This window comes from Camelus dromedarius, chromosome 13, assembly GCF_036321535.1.
Source record: "Camelus dromedarius isolate mCamDro1 chromosome 13, mCamDro1.pat, whole genome shotgun sequence".
NCBI classification, from domain to species: Eukaryota; Metazoa; Chordata; class Mammalia; order Artiodactyla; family Camelidae; genus Camelus; species Camelus dromedarius.
In genome coordinates this window covers 8,814,512-8,831,171 of record NC_087448.1, presented here as the reverse complement: position 1 = coordinate 8,831,171, position 16,660 = coordinate 8,814,512, and the positions used below count along the sequence as shown (strand labels likewise).

The window sequence follows — 16,660 nt, the reverse complement described above, 5'->3', positions numbered from 1 at the left end:
ATTAAGATTCTTTCTAGTTTTGTTTAGATTCTCTAGTCGTCTCAGATCTGCATCAGAAATATTCATCTTATTTAATACAGCACAAACTATGTGAGCCAAGAACCAGCAGCACGCTGTATACCCTTTTACATTTCCTTCTTTCTCAATTATTTTGTGAGTTTTTAGTTTGTCAGACCAGGTGAAATAATAGGTTGATATTAAGTTCCTGTTGCTGCTTTTTCTTGCCACTTAGCCTGTCAGTATTAGCAGACAGAGTCTGGGGTGTTTTGTGGGGCTAAGATGAGGAACATCCAAACTGAGCCTCAGCAGAAGGGTAGTGTGAGGTTGCCGTGCTCACCAACACTGCCTTAGGCAAACAGTGCTGGACCATAAAGCGCACCAATGAGAACAAAAAATCATTACCAGGAGTACCACCCGGATTGCACCCTGATTTTTCTCCGTGTGTGTGATGCTCTGGGGAGAGGGCTCCAGGCAGGTGGACGGCCGCTGAGCTGGATGGAGACATAGGGGCCCTGGTTCAGAGATTGACATTCACACCTCCCCTTTGTCCCTAAACCATCTGTAACGGAGCTTACCGCTGATCTAGGGAAATCGCACAGAAACTTGGCAAGAGACCTTTACTTTTCATTTCTTGAAGAAGCAGGATTTGAGACCTCCTTGGCCCTTAGGTCTTCCACACGCGAGTGGGCTGGATCGGGCCCCCTCAACGTGTGCTCGTCTGGCAGTGACTAGTGGGCCTCACGCAGCCCCGTATCAGTGCGTGCATCTTCCCCTGGCAGAGAACCTGGCCTGGCTGTTTGATACATTTTCCAGTTTCTGGATACCTTGATTTACAATCATAAAATAATTGCAAGAATTAAATTTACATACTTTATAGTAGTGGTTATTCAAGCAGTTTATTTGACAGTGTGCCAGCTTTTACCAGTACCTCAGATTACATCCAGAGCAGGTGCAGCTAGACTCATGCATTCCTTATGTCACATTTTTAAACTTGAAATTATGAGACACTACCAATGTACAGAAAGTTATGAGCGCTCACATGCTCTCTGCTCACCTTTGCCATATTTGCTTCGGATGTGATTTAACAGTAAAACATTGCTTCTGGAGTAAACGTGCCCTGTGGCCTCTTTGCTGTAGAATTCCTGTCCTGCCTTCTTCAGAGGTAATGGCTATCCTGATTTTGGCCTTTTTGTCTTTTCCAGATGACATTTTTAAATGTTATGATTAATTTTTGTTGGTAGTAACAATTTGGGAACTTTTACAGTTTAACTTAGTGATAATTATCAATATAAGATAAAATGTTTTTATAGATCAATCAGTAAATATCATAGGTGAGTCTTCTACAAGTTTAGTATCTGATTTTGTTTTTGAAGGAATACTCTACTTGGAATTAGTTCCCAAGATGATAGTTCCCAACCCTAACGAGATTCAAAATATCTTCTCTCACCTTTTTGCTAAAAATATTAAAAAATAAAAAAATTTAAAAAAATATTATTTCACTGGGTCCTTTAAAGCAGCATACTTCACAAAGGGAGTGAATCCAGACTGCTTTCTTAAAGATACCATAAAGGACATCAGTTTGAACTAGTTCTCTTTGTGACTTAGAGGCTCTGGCTCCACTTCTGAGCTAATTTAGAGGGCAATAGGGGGTAATAATGTTCTTTATTTCAGGGAATTTTAGGAAAAACTGGACTTGTTTTATATTGGCCACTTCACTGTATTCTTTCCTGTCTCTCAGCTCCCAGAGCCCCCTGCTTCAAAGCCCAGGGTGCAATCCCCGGGGGGCCCTCGGGTGGGAGGGGAGCAGGGCGGCACCTGGTTGCAGGGTTGCCTCTGCGGCCTGTCCCCGGGCGCCCTCCCGGGAGATCCAGCCCATTAAAGGAGGCCTTAGACTGAAGATAGGGGCTTGGCAGCATTTCTGTCGCCTGACTCCTCTTTCTTTGTAATTCGATGACGGTTCCTTCCGTCATTGCTTAAATACTGCCCTGTCTCCAGGATCTCTTCTCCTGCCCTCTTTACAGGAAGATCTTGGGATGTGAACGCACATTTCTTCTTCAGGAAATATCCAGGCATATTAACCAGCCTATCTTTCCAGCTCAGAAAGAGGAAGTTACTATAATCAGATCCTAGCAGTGCCTTTTAACCAAATCTGAGACGCCTTTTTCTGGTGGCTGTTAACTGCGTCTTTCTTCACATCTGAGGGCCTGAAAATGCACTGTGTTCTAAGTAGTGCAGCCTTTAAAAATGTAATGGAAGGATTTTAACTTTTGTGGCCTCGGCAGCAGGGTTGATATGATCCCCGCTTTTGGGTGGCCCAGTGCAGCAGAAGGGGAGCCTGCGGCGGGCCGGGGAGCCCTCCGAGCCTTCTGTCTAATTTGGCAGAAAAACAGAGTGTAGGACAACAAAAGAAGGCTCCTTTTTCCTAAAAATTCTTCCTCCCACCCACCCCTCTTCTCCAAAAAGGGGACTTAATTTTTCAGCTGCACACAGTGATTTGGTGCTCACTCTTGCATTGAAACAGTTGCTGTCTGAGCAGGCAGGAAACAGTTTTCTTTTAATTGCTGAAATCATTCGGAAGTGCTCCATGCCCCGCTTCTATACAGCAGATGCTGTGCATTAATTGGCCTGCGTAGAAGTGACCCAGGGTTCCTTGCAGCGGGCCCAATTTTAGGCAGAGGGTTTAAATAGCTTATTTATTATTTTGTATAATCTGGCGTACATTATGTGCTCCTGCACGTGTCGTATTTCATGGTCTGCAGTTTCTAATGTCATGTGGGTTTCAAAACCTGTATTTCTCTGGTAATGTACTAGCAGCAGGTAAGCTCAAAATACCATCCATCAGGAGCTAATTTTCTATCCAGATACTCCAATGACTGATGAACCTGTCTTTTGTATGAATGTTTAGCACAGTAGAAAGCCATATGCCACTGGCACAGTTTCCTGTGCATTCTTTACAGTTGCTAGCGAGTAGGCTTACCGGGGGAAAACCTTCCACGCCATTTATGTCCTCTTTCCTATATTTAAAGGATAACACCTTTAAAACAGCCCTGGTTGTGGATGACAAAACGGGGTAGGGGCCTTCTTAAAGGAAATCCAACTCCCAGAATCATTTTCTTTATCAGAAATATGACTGCACACTCTTAATAGGGAACCTTGTTTTGTTACTCCCCGTCTGTTCAAAACAGACCTTAGCCCATTAGAAGGGCCTCCCTTGTGTGGGAAGACCACAGCTGTTACTGTAAATCTCATCCCGTCACTGTATCACCCCCATTTTGTGGCTCTGAAGGATGAAATTGAGAAATGGAATACGGTGCAGTCATCCTTTACATCTCCAATTTTAGGCCTTTGCCATCATTTTCATGCTTTTATTCCAAATCAAATAACATTAGTGAGCTACACCACCTTCTGATGAATATCTGGCATTGAGCACAGCTTTCAAGTCTGTACTTTGGGGGGCTGCCTTTTATGTTTGGTGGAGCTCTTTCTCCCCTTTTCTCTTCTTTTTCTCTTCCCGCACCTTCTTGGGCTTTCTTCGTGCATTTGCAGCTTGAACGATACCAGTTGCCAAACATGTCCCAGTCTTAGTGTGTTTTCCCGGAGGGCCACGTGCAGGAGAAGGTTCTGTGTCTTTTAATCTTTGGGAAAGGAGTAAAGAAAACTTGGTAGAAGGATATTGGGGGCTTTAATCAGAAATAAGAAGTGGTTTAAATCATTAGCACAACAAAGCAGTCTATAAGCTCAAAGATAAAAGTCTCTGGGGAAAGAGTCGTCTGAAAATAAATGGAACTTGATAGATTTCCATATCATTTATAACTTCCCTTAATTACACTTGGAAGACTTGCCAGTAAAACTGGAAAATTGGCAGCCTATGTCCATTAGAGTCATTTTGCCGACCATGGCAAGCAGCTGGCTTTACTGGATTTTATTTCCCATCACTCACAATTAATCATCAGCTGGAGATGTCTGAAACTTCAGCACAGAGCAGTGCCGGGTGACATTCCGGCCTCCCAAACACGCTAAAATCTGCTGAGTAAATGGGCTGAGGTTTCTGCCCAGCTCACTCATTTTGGGGCAGGGCAGGCTCCCGCTTAATGAGTCCGCTCCGATAATCGGATGCGAATGTGAACCTTGACCCCGTGTCAAAGGAGAGGACGCAATAAGCCGGATGAAAGATACAGGAATCAGACCTCCAAACTTCACACCAATTAGACAGGGAGCAGAGAAGGACATCAGGCTGACTAGGTTTATCGAAAAGACTTGCGAGGCTTGTGACCATTTTGTAAGCCCAACATTGGAGACATCCTGTCACAATCATTAAGTCTTTATCGGATGATTCACAAGCGTGTTAGGGAAGTGTGCGCACACACGTCCCTCAGTAGCAGTGCCCTGCCCGTGAGCTGTCTGGTGGAAATTTTGCTCGTTGAGGCGCCCTCTCTGCTCACCCAGTTAATGCCCTGGCCTTCCGAGCACATGGGGAAATCTGGGAGGTGCTTCCATGACCTTCCCGAGCTCGGGGGCGGGAGTGGGCAGGCACCTCCAGACTGGGAGGCTTCCAGATTGTTGAAGCGAGAGGCCTGTGTGATACTGTCTAGGTTGTTGGAACCGGAGCCCGTGGGGGCCCAGCGGGTCCGTGGAGCAGCCCCGAGTTACAGCCCCGTCTGCACTCTTTGATGTATGGTTTGTACCACATTTGCGTCCCTGACTTACATTTTTGAGGGATGAAATAGCTTGAATTTAGGTCCGGTTCATGTGTGTATCCGTGTTTGAGTGCATGCGTGCGTGCGTGTGTGTATAGCATGATTCTGCTGAACAGAGTGGATCTCACTATTTGGTGAAGTATCAAGGAACAACCGCCAAGAGTTCTTTCTTCTAGGGACAAATGAGCGAAAACAAACTACAAAACAGATTGCTGTAAGTGAACAGAGAGAAATGCATTACGCACATTTCCACAAAATAGTATGAGTGGAGAGCAGCAGAGACAGGGTAGGGAACTAGGGAGAGAAAGAGGAATGAAGAGGAAGATGGAGCCGCGAGGGTGGCTCCAAGACTCAGGGCAGCACTGCGGGGCAGGCGGCAGGTCATTTCAAATCCAGAGGCGCTGTCTTTGAAGCCCCTTTAATCAGATCATCAGAGTGACAGTCAGAGAGAAGGGAGTGTGCTAACTTGGGGACTTTCCCACCTCTCTTGATTCTCACTGGCTAAATCAGAGGTTTTGTTTTTCTGAATGATATTGGGAGACCTACCACCTGCAGCCACCTGTGTGTCCCTCTCCGCAGATCTCCCTTGATACAAGCACTCAGAGCCACCACGAAGGCGGTCAGTGGGCAGTGGAGGCCCGTGAACTTGCTGTCCATCTCCCACTGCCCACGGGCTACCCACTGGCCTGGACCTAACCGCCACTGTGGCTGTGGCTGGCTTGGGTCTGGAGGAGGGCTGTGGCCCAGGGCGGCTGTCCTTCTGCAAGTTTCTTACGGGCATCGTTGTCAGTTTGGTGTCCGCCCCCTTGGTGTGACCAGTGGAAATTTCCCAGGTTCATTCATTTTTCATAGTTGTATTAGCTGTGAATCACGTACTTGAAGATCCCATAAAGAGCAGTGAGTGGCAGGTGCTCTGTGTGGCCAGCACTGCCAAGCACTGGGATGCAGAGGGCGAGCCCATGCCCACCCGAGGGAAGCCCACGGTGCCGGGGATGGGGAGATGGACTCTGAGTGAGCCCCGGGCTCGCAAATGCCCGCAGAGGAAGCCCGGCTGGGCGAGGATGCAAGGCGAGCACACATGGCTCCCCACAGTGGGCACTGGTCCATCTGTGAAGGAAGAAGCTACCAGAGCCCAGAGGGGGAGAGCTGGTCACTCATTTTTGGAGGAAATTTCCATTGCTGAACTTCAGATCTGTTTCCCAGAAAGCCACAGGCCCTGACGCCGGAATGCTCGGTGCTTGGGTTGGGATGCTGTTGGGTGAGGCCAGCTCTGGACCCTCAGCCTCCGTCAGAGCCATGATCTGGGTCTGCAGGGTTTTGCGTGTGAAGCTGAATGGCGGCTGCTGCTTCTGGGACTTGTCCTCTGCCTTGCTCGCCTGGCCCTACCTGCCTCTGAAAGGAGAGAAAAGACTCTGAAATGATGGCTTGGGGGCCGGCTGTTGTGACACCGTGACGGGGCCCCACGTTTCCCTGGAGCTGCCCTCACTGCTGTCCCTCTGCCTTGTGAAGAAGGGCCCTCCTCGCACGTTGAGCCTTCACTCTCTGCAACGCAGGCGCCAGGGGACCATGAGTCACAGAGGGTCGCAAGCACAGCGCTTTCAGCCCAGCTCTCCAGCTCAGTGTCGCCTCCGTGCCAGCACCGAAGCTTTGGCATCCCCTCTCTTCCTATATTTCTGTGCCAGGAAAAAGCAGCCCACCACCTGATCAGCGGAGGAGAGGAACGCGCGGGGCTCAGGCGGTCCCTACTGCCAGCGAGACAGCTTGTGCCACATGGGGAGCCGGGAGGGGGGCTTGGAATCATCTGGGATTTTAGGAAAGAACATTCTCCAGGCACTTCTGCGATATTGGATGAGCAGAGTGTCCAGGAGCCCCACTCCAGGATGCCCACCAGCACCCCAGAGAGGCGGGTGCCCCAGGAAGTTCAGCTCTCCCATTTCAAAGACAGGGAGGCCCTTTTTCACAAAGATAGGAGAAAACTCCAGCCCAGCGCCTTGGTGCCTTCCTGTCAAGGGCAGAGAAAGGAGAACAAATAGAACCTTCAGTCACAGCTGACTCCTGGTGGAAGTCCCGGCTTGAACCCCAGGACTGCCACCTGGACTCTCCTTATCTTGAAGGGCAAACATCAGAACAGGAAGCTTGAGCCAGTGCTCCTGGGAGCTACCTGTCTCCTTGCAAGGAGTGGGCGGGGCTCTGGAAATCATGCCGTGCGTCGGAAGGCGCCTTCTGGGAGCCGCCTGGTTGTCAGGACTTGGCATGTTGCACAAAGGCTGGGACAGTGGTCCCCATGGCCTGGATGCTTGGTTGTTGCTCCCGGCTCCCCTGGGCTATAGACAGAAACTCCACTTTTTGATAACAGCTTTCCTGAGGTAGAAAGCTCACGTACAGTACAGTTCACCCCTTTAAAGTGTGCACTTCAGTGGTTTTTGTCTGTTCACAGAGTTATACAAGCATCACCACCATCCATCTCAGAACATTTCATCACCCCCAGAGAATCCCGGCACCAGTCAGCAGTCACCGCCTTCTTCCCCCTCCGCCCCTGCAAACCACACAGCTCTCTGTCTGCAGAGATTTGCCGTTTCTGGACATTTCACATAAGTGGGACACATTCCATTCCTGTCACACTTCTGTTTGTGGCAAAGGCAGACTGAGAGATTCCCAGGGGCGGCCCACCACCAGCACGCCCAGCCCTCCAGGGTCAGGGGCTTCTCCTCATGAGGACGTGATGGTAGAGGAAAGGGCCTTTCTCTGCTGTCCCCGAAGGTGAACTTGGAATGTGAAGTATCAGAGGAGGTTACTGCTGTTGAGGCAAAATCTCAGAGCATTTGACAAAGACACTCTGAATGGCCTCACTCTTGAACACTGTTGCAAAATTCGAATGCTGTTAAAACTTCTGTCCACTTTTTATTCATTTTCCAGGTAGCAGAAAGCCAGGAGATTTGTGTGATTGAAGCCATGAAAATGCAGAACAGTATGACAGCTGGGAAAACCGGGAAGGTATGTCCCCAAGTTCCCACCAGCTTACATGGCTGTGACAAGAAGCAGAACTTCCACCTTTGAATCCTGGATGGTTGGGCCTGAAGGGGCTGCCGGAGGGGGCCTCTCCGTGGACGGGGACACTGACCTGGGGGCTCCCTTCACTCCGCGTGGATGTGACCTGCCCCACGGAGAGCAGGCCTTCCAGGAGAGTCTGTGTGATGCCCAGGGAGTTGGGGAACAATTGTTCTTCACCTTAATGTCTTTCAAATTAAGGGGTCTTTAATTTTTAATGTTTACATCTGTCTTTGAGGCAGTTAGTTATCCGAGACTTAGGTGACACAGCGGGAAATGGTTTTAGAGATTGCAAAAATTAATGCAACTCTTCAAGATAATTTCTCCACAAAGAGAACAACTCAATTTTAGATCGAGAGGAGCTGAAGGGCCCACGTACACATGTGGGACTTAATGATACAGGCAGGGAAAAAAAGGAAAAGATAAACTAGTACTGAAATTTGTTAAAAGTAAAGCCTCTTAAATGTATTTTCTCAATGAAGAAAATAGAAAAGTCCTTTTAAGCAGTTACTTCATTTTTCCTGTGACTGAAAAGACACCATTTGTAGCAGGATGATCTCTTTCTGAAAGAGTCTGGTTTGGAAGTATCGCATAGTGGAGCGAGGCGAGGTGGGGCAGATGGGGTGGGCCGGGTCCTGCCCTGTGGCCGCTCCCAGGAAGGAAGATGGATCCTCGGGGACAGTGGGTGTCCTGGCAGAAAGGTCTTGTCAGCTCACAGAGAGACACAGCCTCTGTCTGTCTCTCCAAAAGGAAATGAAACTGATGCTCAGAGAACAGGCTGAGGGGACGCCTAGTCCAGTCCCAGCCGCGAGGGCGGAGGCCCGGTGCGTGGCTGGTGGGCCCTGAGCCGAGTGGCCAGCCTGGAGGGGGCATCAGGCTGCTGCACCCTGTCCCCTCGAGTTTGGGAGAGGAGAATGGCATATGCGCAGCCTTGGGGGGGGTCCTGCTTTCTGTATCTGATTACTTTTGAAGAACTGAACAAGGAGATGCTGTATCTGCTCTTGTGAAGACTTGTGTTTGCTCCTTGGGATTAGTTAATGTTTATGCTGCACTAGCGTCATGAGATCTCCCTCTGTGAAGAGAACTGGCCTCGTTTGGGGGACCTGGAATATATCTCAGAGGCACCCCCAGGGCCAGCATGCTGGACTGAGGCACTGATGGAAAAGTGAATTTGGCCTTAGCTCCCTGAAGGAGCAAGGGGCTCGCCCATCCACGTGGTTTATGTCCTCAGGGCCTGGGTCTCATGGGGAGGCCGGGCTGCTGTCAGGGTGCTGCTGGGCTCTGGGTGAATCTGCGCGTTGGCCCTGCCCTGTCGGTTGGAGTTCCTCCTGCCCCCACAGGGCACCAAGGAGCCAGCCCCGGCAAGCCTGGGGCTGGTGGGTTCTTGTTTCTGGAAAGGCCAGTTTTCCTCCCAGAGGAAAGGTTCACAGTGGAAATAGGTCTTAGATTCTGGTTACTGCAGCAGCATGACAAATATGTGCCATAAAAACGTCGGCGGCTCCAGGTCAAAAGCAGCAGCCACTTTGGTGCAGACGGCCCTGCCGGACGGGACCTGTCAGGTCCCCGCAGGGGTTCTCATCGTCCTGGAAGACCCTGGGCTGGGGCTCAGAGCTGTGGGGACACAGGCCAGGCCACCCAGCCCACATCTCTGGCCCTTTGCCTGTTTGCCACCTGCCCAGGAGGCCAGTTCCAGCCCATCATTCATCTTCATATCGAAGCAAGAACCTCCAAGTCAAATGACCATCTCTAATTTTAAATATGAACACAAATGTGGGAAAGCCAAAGTTGACTAAAACCGGGAGAAATCAGTGGTAATTGAAGGGCACAGCAGCGACATCGAGGGAGCCTGCTGCCTGCTCCATGTCAGGCCAGAGTACAACCCCTGCTTCTGAGAATTTTTCCTTCAGAAGGAAGCTTCTGATCAGACTAGGGAGTTCCTCCTGTTAGTACCTGTTTTGACTTGTATCATTGTGTGTGGGTTTTTGTTTTTTTTTTTTAACACTAAGTACACCACTAGCTTTCAAAAAATTGAAAAAAATTTTTTTGATAATTTCATATTTTATTTTTTAGTCTGGCTGGGGAGGTGATTTATTTTTAGTGGCGGTACTAGGGGTTGAACCCAGGACCCAGTGCATGCAGGACGCACACGCTACCACTTGCGCTACTCCCGCCCTCCCACCCTCCCACCCTTATGGCTCTCCAGGACGTATCTGTAACTGAGCCTCCTAGGAGGCATTAATATTTTTGATGGGGCTCCTGGGATTGAACCCAGGACCCAATGCATGCAGGACGCACACGCTACCACTTGCGTTACGCCCACCCTCCCACCCTTTTGGCTCTCCAGGACGTATCTGTAACTGAGCCTCCTAGGAGGCATTAATATTTTTGATGGGGCTCCTGGGATTGAACCCAGGACCCAGTGCATGCAGGACGCACACGCTACCACTTGCGTTACGCCCACCCTCCCACCCTTTTGGCTCTCCAGGACGTATCTGTAACTGAGCCTCCTAGGAGGCATTAATATTTTTGATGGGGCTCCTGGGATTGAACCCAGGACCCAGTGCATGCAGGACGCACACGCTACCACTTGCGTTACGCCCACCCTCCCACCCTTTTGGCTCTCCAGGACGTATCTGTAACTGAGCCTCCTAGGAGGCATTAATATTTTTGATGGGGCTCCTGGGATTGAACCCAGGACCCAGTGCATGCAGGACGCACACGCTACCACTTGCGTTACGCCCACCCTCCCACCCTTTTGGCTCTCCAGGACGTATCTGTAACTGAGCCTCCTAGGAGGCATTAATATTTTTGATGGGGCTCCTGGGATTGAACCCAGGACCCAGTGCATGCAGGACGCACACGCTACCACTTGCGTTACGCCCACCCTCCCACCCTTTTGGCTCTCCAGGACGTATCTGTAACTGAGCCTCCTAGGAGGCATTAATATTTTTGATGGGGCTCCTGGGATTGAACCCAGGACCCAGTGCATGCAGGACGCACACGCTACCACTTGCGTTACGCCCACCCTCCCACCCTTTTGGCTCTCCAGGACGTATCTGTAACTGAGCCTCCTAGGAGGCATTAATATTTTTGATGGGGCTCCTGGGATTGAACCCAGGACCCAGTGCATGCAGGACGCACACGCTACCACTTGCGTTACGCCCACCCTCCCACCCTTTTGGCTCTCCAGGACGTATCTGTAACTGAGCCTCCTAGGAGGCATTAATATTTTTGATGGGGCTCCTGGGGTTGAACCCAGGACCCAGTGCATGCAGGACGCACACGCTACCACTTGCGCTAGCACTAGGCCCGGCCTCCCACCCTTTGGCTCTTCAGGATGTTTCTATAACCGAGAACCATAAGCATGGAGAGCAGAGCATGGACGCTCATCCAGTGTAAACACTACCAGTTTCTAGGGTGCTGCCCAGACCCCCGAGGGTACCCTCTGCGACTGACTACAGAAAGTCCCTGAGACCAGTGGGTTGACAAGGATCAGGAGAGGGAAGGTGGCGAGTCACAGCCCTCCACAAGGATGTCCCTGTGCATGAGGTCCCCTCTGATGGGCGCCCTACGCCAAGCACTCTGCCTGTGCTCCAGTGCCCGCCAGGGTGTCACTTCATTTCCAGAAACAGATGATGACGAGATTGCTCCCTCCTGGTCTAGTTAATAATTCTTACTCTCCCCTTTTTCTTTCTTTCTTTAATTCAAGGTGAAATCGGTGCATTGTAAAGCTGGAGACACAGTTGGAGAAGGCGATCTGCTCGTAGAACTGGAATGAAGTATTTATAGCCTTTCAGTCATCACCCAATTTAATTAGCCATTTGTATTATTATTCTTTCACACTCAATTTATTCAAGCGTTTTGCAGGAACACCCCTGTGCAGCAGATTTTACATGGTCATATTTATTCCACATATAGTCAAAACCAACCTTCTGCCAAAAAATCACCAATGGAAATTTTTATTGATATAAATACTTGTACATATGATTTGTACTTCTGCTGTGAGATTTCCTAGTGTCAAAATTAAATCAATAAAACTGAGCATTTGTCTAAATATTAGTTTGCCCTTTTTTTGAATGAAGACAATGTACATAAGAGGCTGTGGGCTGTGCCAGTAGACGTTAAATGCTACCATTTCATTGGGATCCTTTTAAAGAACTTATATAAATCCCAGTTCTTTGCCTTCCATTTCATTAAATTAGCATTTGCCACTTTATAATCTGATTACCTGCTTCGTCCTGCTTGAGGACCTAACTGCTGCTTCATAACCTCCTGAAGCCCACACGGCACAGATGATTTTGGAAATCACTCCTGTGTGGCTCTGCTGGTGAGTGTGGAGCTGCTGGCTCCCCGGGACCCTGGGGTGTCCCCACTTCCCCATCCCAGGGCCTGGGCACCGGGAGCGCCCCGGGTGCAGTGGATGGGGCTGCCATAGCGCATCAGCTGATACCCATCCTCGCCTTTTCTGCGTTTTTGTGAAGCAAGTTTCCAATTAAGAAAAAAGGGCTAAAGATAACGGTCATGTTTTGTGCCAGATGCAGTTAGCGCCCACAGTCTACCAACCATTAAGCTGAGGAGGAAGTGAGCTCTCCTGACAGAGAGGTTACTCGGGATCAGCAGCTGCATTTTCATTTGGTTCTGAAATTTTTAGAATACGGTTAATAGTTTGCTGGTAAGTAAGCAGAGGCAGGGTCGTGCGCTGATGTGAATCCACGCTGACAGATGATCAGATGGAGGTGGGTAGTAATTGGTGCTTCGTGCCTTGTTAAAATTATTTTAAGTGCTGTTTGTATTTGGAAGCTAAGCTTTCTGTCAGGCCTGAAGAACAAATTACTAATGTGTTGGTTTTTCTCTGAAAGGCCCGCCCCCAAACACCGCTCCCCCGGGTGGGGGGGGAGGTGGTACCTTGCTGTGGTCTCACGTGAGCTTCCGTCTGAAATCAGGCCGTTCGGCTGCTCTGCCAGCAAGTGGGTGCTCGTTATTTTGCTAGATTAGAAGGAAAAGAACCTCCAACCAAGTAAGCAGACTCAAAAAGACGTCCAAGAATAGCACCAATTCTTTTATGTTTGATTCCCAAAACATCTAGTTTAATTTTAAATGATTGTCTTTGATAATCTCTGTAAGCTTGATCTGAGAATTATGAAACGTGATGTTATGCACATTCAAAACTACTCTGAAACACTGCATGTTTTTCTTGAGGTTCTTTTATTACACTGAGATGTCCAAAATCAGCTTTAAAATTATTTTTCCCCTCAGTGCTCAGGTCGGAATCAGTACAGCAGGGCTGCTAAAATCTAGCTGCAATATGAAGTCTGTACGTTCAGTTTTAAATGTTATCTTCAGATTAAAGCAAAGCAAAAAAAACAAAAAAACAAAAAACAAAAACCCAAAAAACAAACAAAAAAAACCACACAATAAGAAAAGCATGATAACATACAAGTTTTTGAAATGTCATTTAGGGGAATTAAAATCCTAAGTTTTCCTCATCCAGTGCATTCAAGCCCAGGGCGCTCTTGAAGCAGCAAGCAACAAAGCAGTGACAGGGAGAGATTTCAGGAAACAATCTTGTTACCAGTGTGGGAAAATTATTTGGGAAATCAGCTGCCACTGAAAAAGATTTTCTCCCCTAACAGATTAGGTTTTACAATTTTTTCGTTTCAAGGAGCGTTATCAGGCCTTTGCATTTGGCGAGCGCTGACCGCTGAGGTCACCCTCTAACCACTGGGCTCTCTGTCCTGCTGCTGCCTCCCACCGCCCTCTCATCTGTTTTCTCGCGGGTTATAGCGAAGCCCGTGCTCCCCCTGCGAGTCGTAATTGTCGTGGTAGGGGAGGTGGACCCACTCGGGCGGGTAGGTGGCCGTGCTGTACACGAAGCACTGCAGGGTCCCGCCGGCCCCCTCCACAGCGATCGTCACCAGGGTGCGCTGGTACATGTCTGGGCAGCCTTCGAACTCGTCCAGGAAGTGCAGCATCTGCTCGTCCACCGTGTAGATCTCCCCGGCCACGCGGTTTCCCCGCCCCGGCAGGTTCAGCAGCCGAGGGATGTTGTGCTCCCCCGCGATCACCAGCGGGTACGGCTGCACCGTGCGGCCCCGGCCTCGGAGGGCGGCGCGGCCGTGGGCGCCGTCCAGCAGGACCTTGTGGTTGGGCTGGCCTGTCTTCAGGGTCCCGTACACGAACACGTGGGCCATGCGGCTGCTGAAGCTGCAGAGGAGAAGGAAGCAGAGCCATGCTGTGATGCGGTCAGAGGCGGCGGCAACCTCTCTGGGCGGCCTCCTGGGCACCACCCAGCACGACTACCCAGGATCACCGGGAACACCAACCATCACTTACATTTTTCCAAGAAGAGGGACTCATTTGAAGAACATACTTGTCACATGAGACGGCCTGTCCTGGGATCAAGTCCTGCAGAACTGCTGTTTTGTAAGAGCAGTTCGTTTTCAATTGTTTTGAAAGGACTTTAAACAATAAAAGATGGGTGCCAGCAGGATGCAATGGGTTTGGATAGGAGACTGGACCCCTGAACCCCACTGCCCCTAATCCTTGCCCCACCCCAATGTGATCTTCTAGAACCATCGATCTAGCAATAACAACTCCAGGTCAGACTGGGATGCCCCATTTCTCACCCTCCCATCCTCCAGAACCCTGGCAGGCTGCCACCTTGTGCTTCCAGCTGGTCCCACCCTGCACCCCGGCAATGGGGAGTAGGGGTCTGGCCAATCCTCCAGGCCTGTTGGGGCCTGCAGCCTCTCACCCTCACCTCCCTCCAGCCACCCCCAATGCCGGCTCAGCCCCTGCCCATGCACAGAGGCCTCCCTGAGCGGCCACACCACCCTGGTTTGCCCTTCTCACGGTGCGGGTTCTCTAAACCAATCACAGTGCTTGTCTTGTTTGCTGCCGGGATGTGAAGAGTTGAAAGAGAAATGGGAACCATCCAGTCCTTCTGGGCTGAGTCTCCGGCTGGTGGGGACTCAGGCCACACAGCTGGGTGAAACCAGCCGAAACTGGAGGCCTGCTCTCCTGATCACTGGTGCCCTTTCTGCTTTGACTCGGCTTTTAAAGTAACACATGTCCATAAGGTAAAAGTTAAATAACTTTACAAGAAAAATAAAATCCTACTCTTCCCACGCCCCTGAAGAGACACATTTAAGCCTCTAAAACTGGCCACCTACACTGCTACTTCCTGGTGTTTAATTCGTCTTGCCTTCCCACCCCAGAGCAGGTGAGCAGTTTTACAGCACAGACGTTAGAACCAACCTGCCCGGGCTGAAATTGCCCCTTGTTAACTGTGTGACTTTAGGCAAAGCACTTAAAGTCTCTGGGCCCCAGCTTCCTCAACTGTAAGCAAAGTGGTGACGGCACCTGCCCCGGAGGCCTGCCAAGACAGCACCAGTCCTGCGCCCCGTGAGGCTGTGGTAACCGTGAGCTGTGGCCATGCCACTGCAGAGCCCCACGTTCCTCCAGTAGGTTCACATCCCTGGTTTTGGTCAAATCCATATTCAGTTCAGCATTAGAACTATGTAAACACTGTTCTCAGATAGGGCACATAGTGTACTATGATTAATTTCCTTTCTTTTGTTTTTCTTGGAATTAAAATTTGCTTCAGCGTTTTTCTTTTTTCTGTTTTGCTCGTTGCTCAAGTTTCTATGACAGTCCTTCGGCTTTGTTTTCTGAGAGCATCACCGTAAGAATCCTTGCAGCTCCAAACACCCGGTCTTCCCTGCAGCCATCGCCCCAGCCGGGGTCTGTGGTCCCCCAGGCTTCCTGAGCGTCTCCTGGGGCCCAGCCCCTCCTTGGTTGACTTCCTCGTTTTACTGAAGCTATTCTTCCCCAGTCTCAATGAACAGTGTAGCTGGGTAGAAAATTCTAGAAATAATTTCCTTCAGAACATTAAAAGCATTTGTTTTTTGACTTCTGACTCAAAAAATCAGGTTCATGCTGAGAAGTCCAGGGCCATTGGGACCCACAACCTTCATACAAGACTGAGGCTCTTCCCTCTGGAGGCTCCTAGGGTCTTCTCCTCTCCCCTGGATTCTGAGGTTCTGTAACGAGGTCTCTTTATGTGGGTTTTTTTTCACTCACTGTGCCAGGAATTTCCACCTAAAAACTCATTATCTTGGATCATGAGGAGTATTTGTCCTAGTCCTTCCTTGTTCTCTTTCTGGATCTCCAGTACTCGGATGTTGTATATCCTGGATTAATCTTCCAATATTCTCTTTATATTTGGCTTTATCTTTCAATTCTTCTATTATTTTTAAAAATATTTTTGCCATCATACTTACTTTGCCATCATACTTACCATCATCTTGTTCCTTTGTTTTGTGAGCATCCTGTTCTTTCACAGAATACCATCACTCATCTTTGGGAAGATACTAATTATCATGAATTTGGGGTTGTTTTTTTTTTAAAGTTTTCATCTTTCCCTGGATTGCTTCTGTTTCTCCTAAATTTCTCTTTTCTATTTGTTTTGGTATATGTTTCTTTAATAGGTTTCCTTCAGACGTCTCAGTAATCCTTGGCTGGCCTTTTACGGTGGAAAGTGAGACACCATACAGGAGACTGTGTGGAGGTTGCGGTTGGCAGGCCTTGCATGGAGGCCTCCAGGTAACAGAGCCATAGGTATGCGGACTTGCCCTCCATCCCCATCTTCGGGTGCCTCCTCACCCCGACGCTCAGCTAGGCCTGGTCTTCCCAATACCAAGCTTCTTGCCAAACCTCTGTGGACATAAGCCACTCGTCCCCTGCTGGCCAGAGGGTAGATGGGGGTCTCTGCTTTTTTCTTTTTTGGATAGTGCCATCCTAAAGTGTGAAGTCTTAATTTGCATTTCTGTAGTGATTAGTGATGTTGAGCATCTTTTTATGTTGGCCATTATATATCTTTTTTGGAGAAATGTCTGTTCAAGTCCTTTGCCTAT

At 49.3% G+C, this 16,660-nt stretch overlaps 2 protein-coding genes across 7 annotated transcripts in view; one reads left to right on the top strand and one right to left on the bottom strand.

The window, feature by feature from the left end:
- Positions 1-11,799, top strand: part of PCCA (propionyl-CoA carboxylase subunit alpha) — a 331,849-nt gene extending 320,050 nt beyond the window's left edge. For both annotated transcript variants that reach the window (XM_031466271.2, XM_010986054.3), the window contains 2 exons: positions 7,614-7,691; positions 11,455-11,799. In XM_031466271.2, the coding sequence (XP_031322131.2) occupies positions 7,614-7,691; positions 11,455-11,523 (147 nt within the window). In that variant the 3' untranslated portion in view covers positions 11,524-11,799. The remainder of the gene's footprint in view (positions 1-7,613; positions 7,692-11,454) is intronic.
- Positions 11,800-12,931: 1,132 nt separating this feature from the next.
- The window catches only part of GGACT (gamma-glutamylamine cyclotransferase), a 34,430-nt gene continuing 30,701 nt past the window's right edge, over positions 12,932-16,660 (bottom strand). For all 5 annotated transcript variants that reach the window (XM_031466274.2, XM_031466276.2, XM_031466277.2 and 2 more), the window contains one exon: positions 12,932-13,949. In XM_031466274.2, the coding sequence (XP_031322134.1) occupies positions 13,505-13,936 (432 nt within the window). In that variant the 5' untranslated portion in view covers positions 13,937-13,949 and the 3' untranslated portion in view covers positions 12,932-13,504. The remainder of the gene's footprint in view (positions 13,950-16,660) is intronic.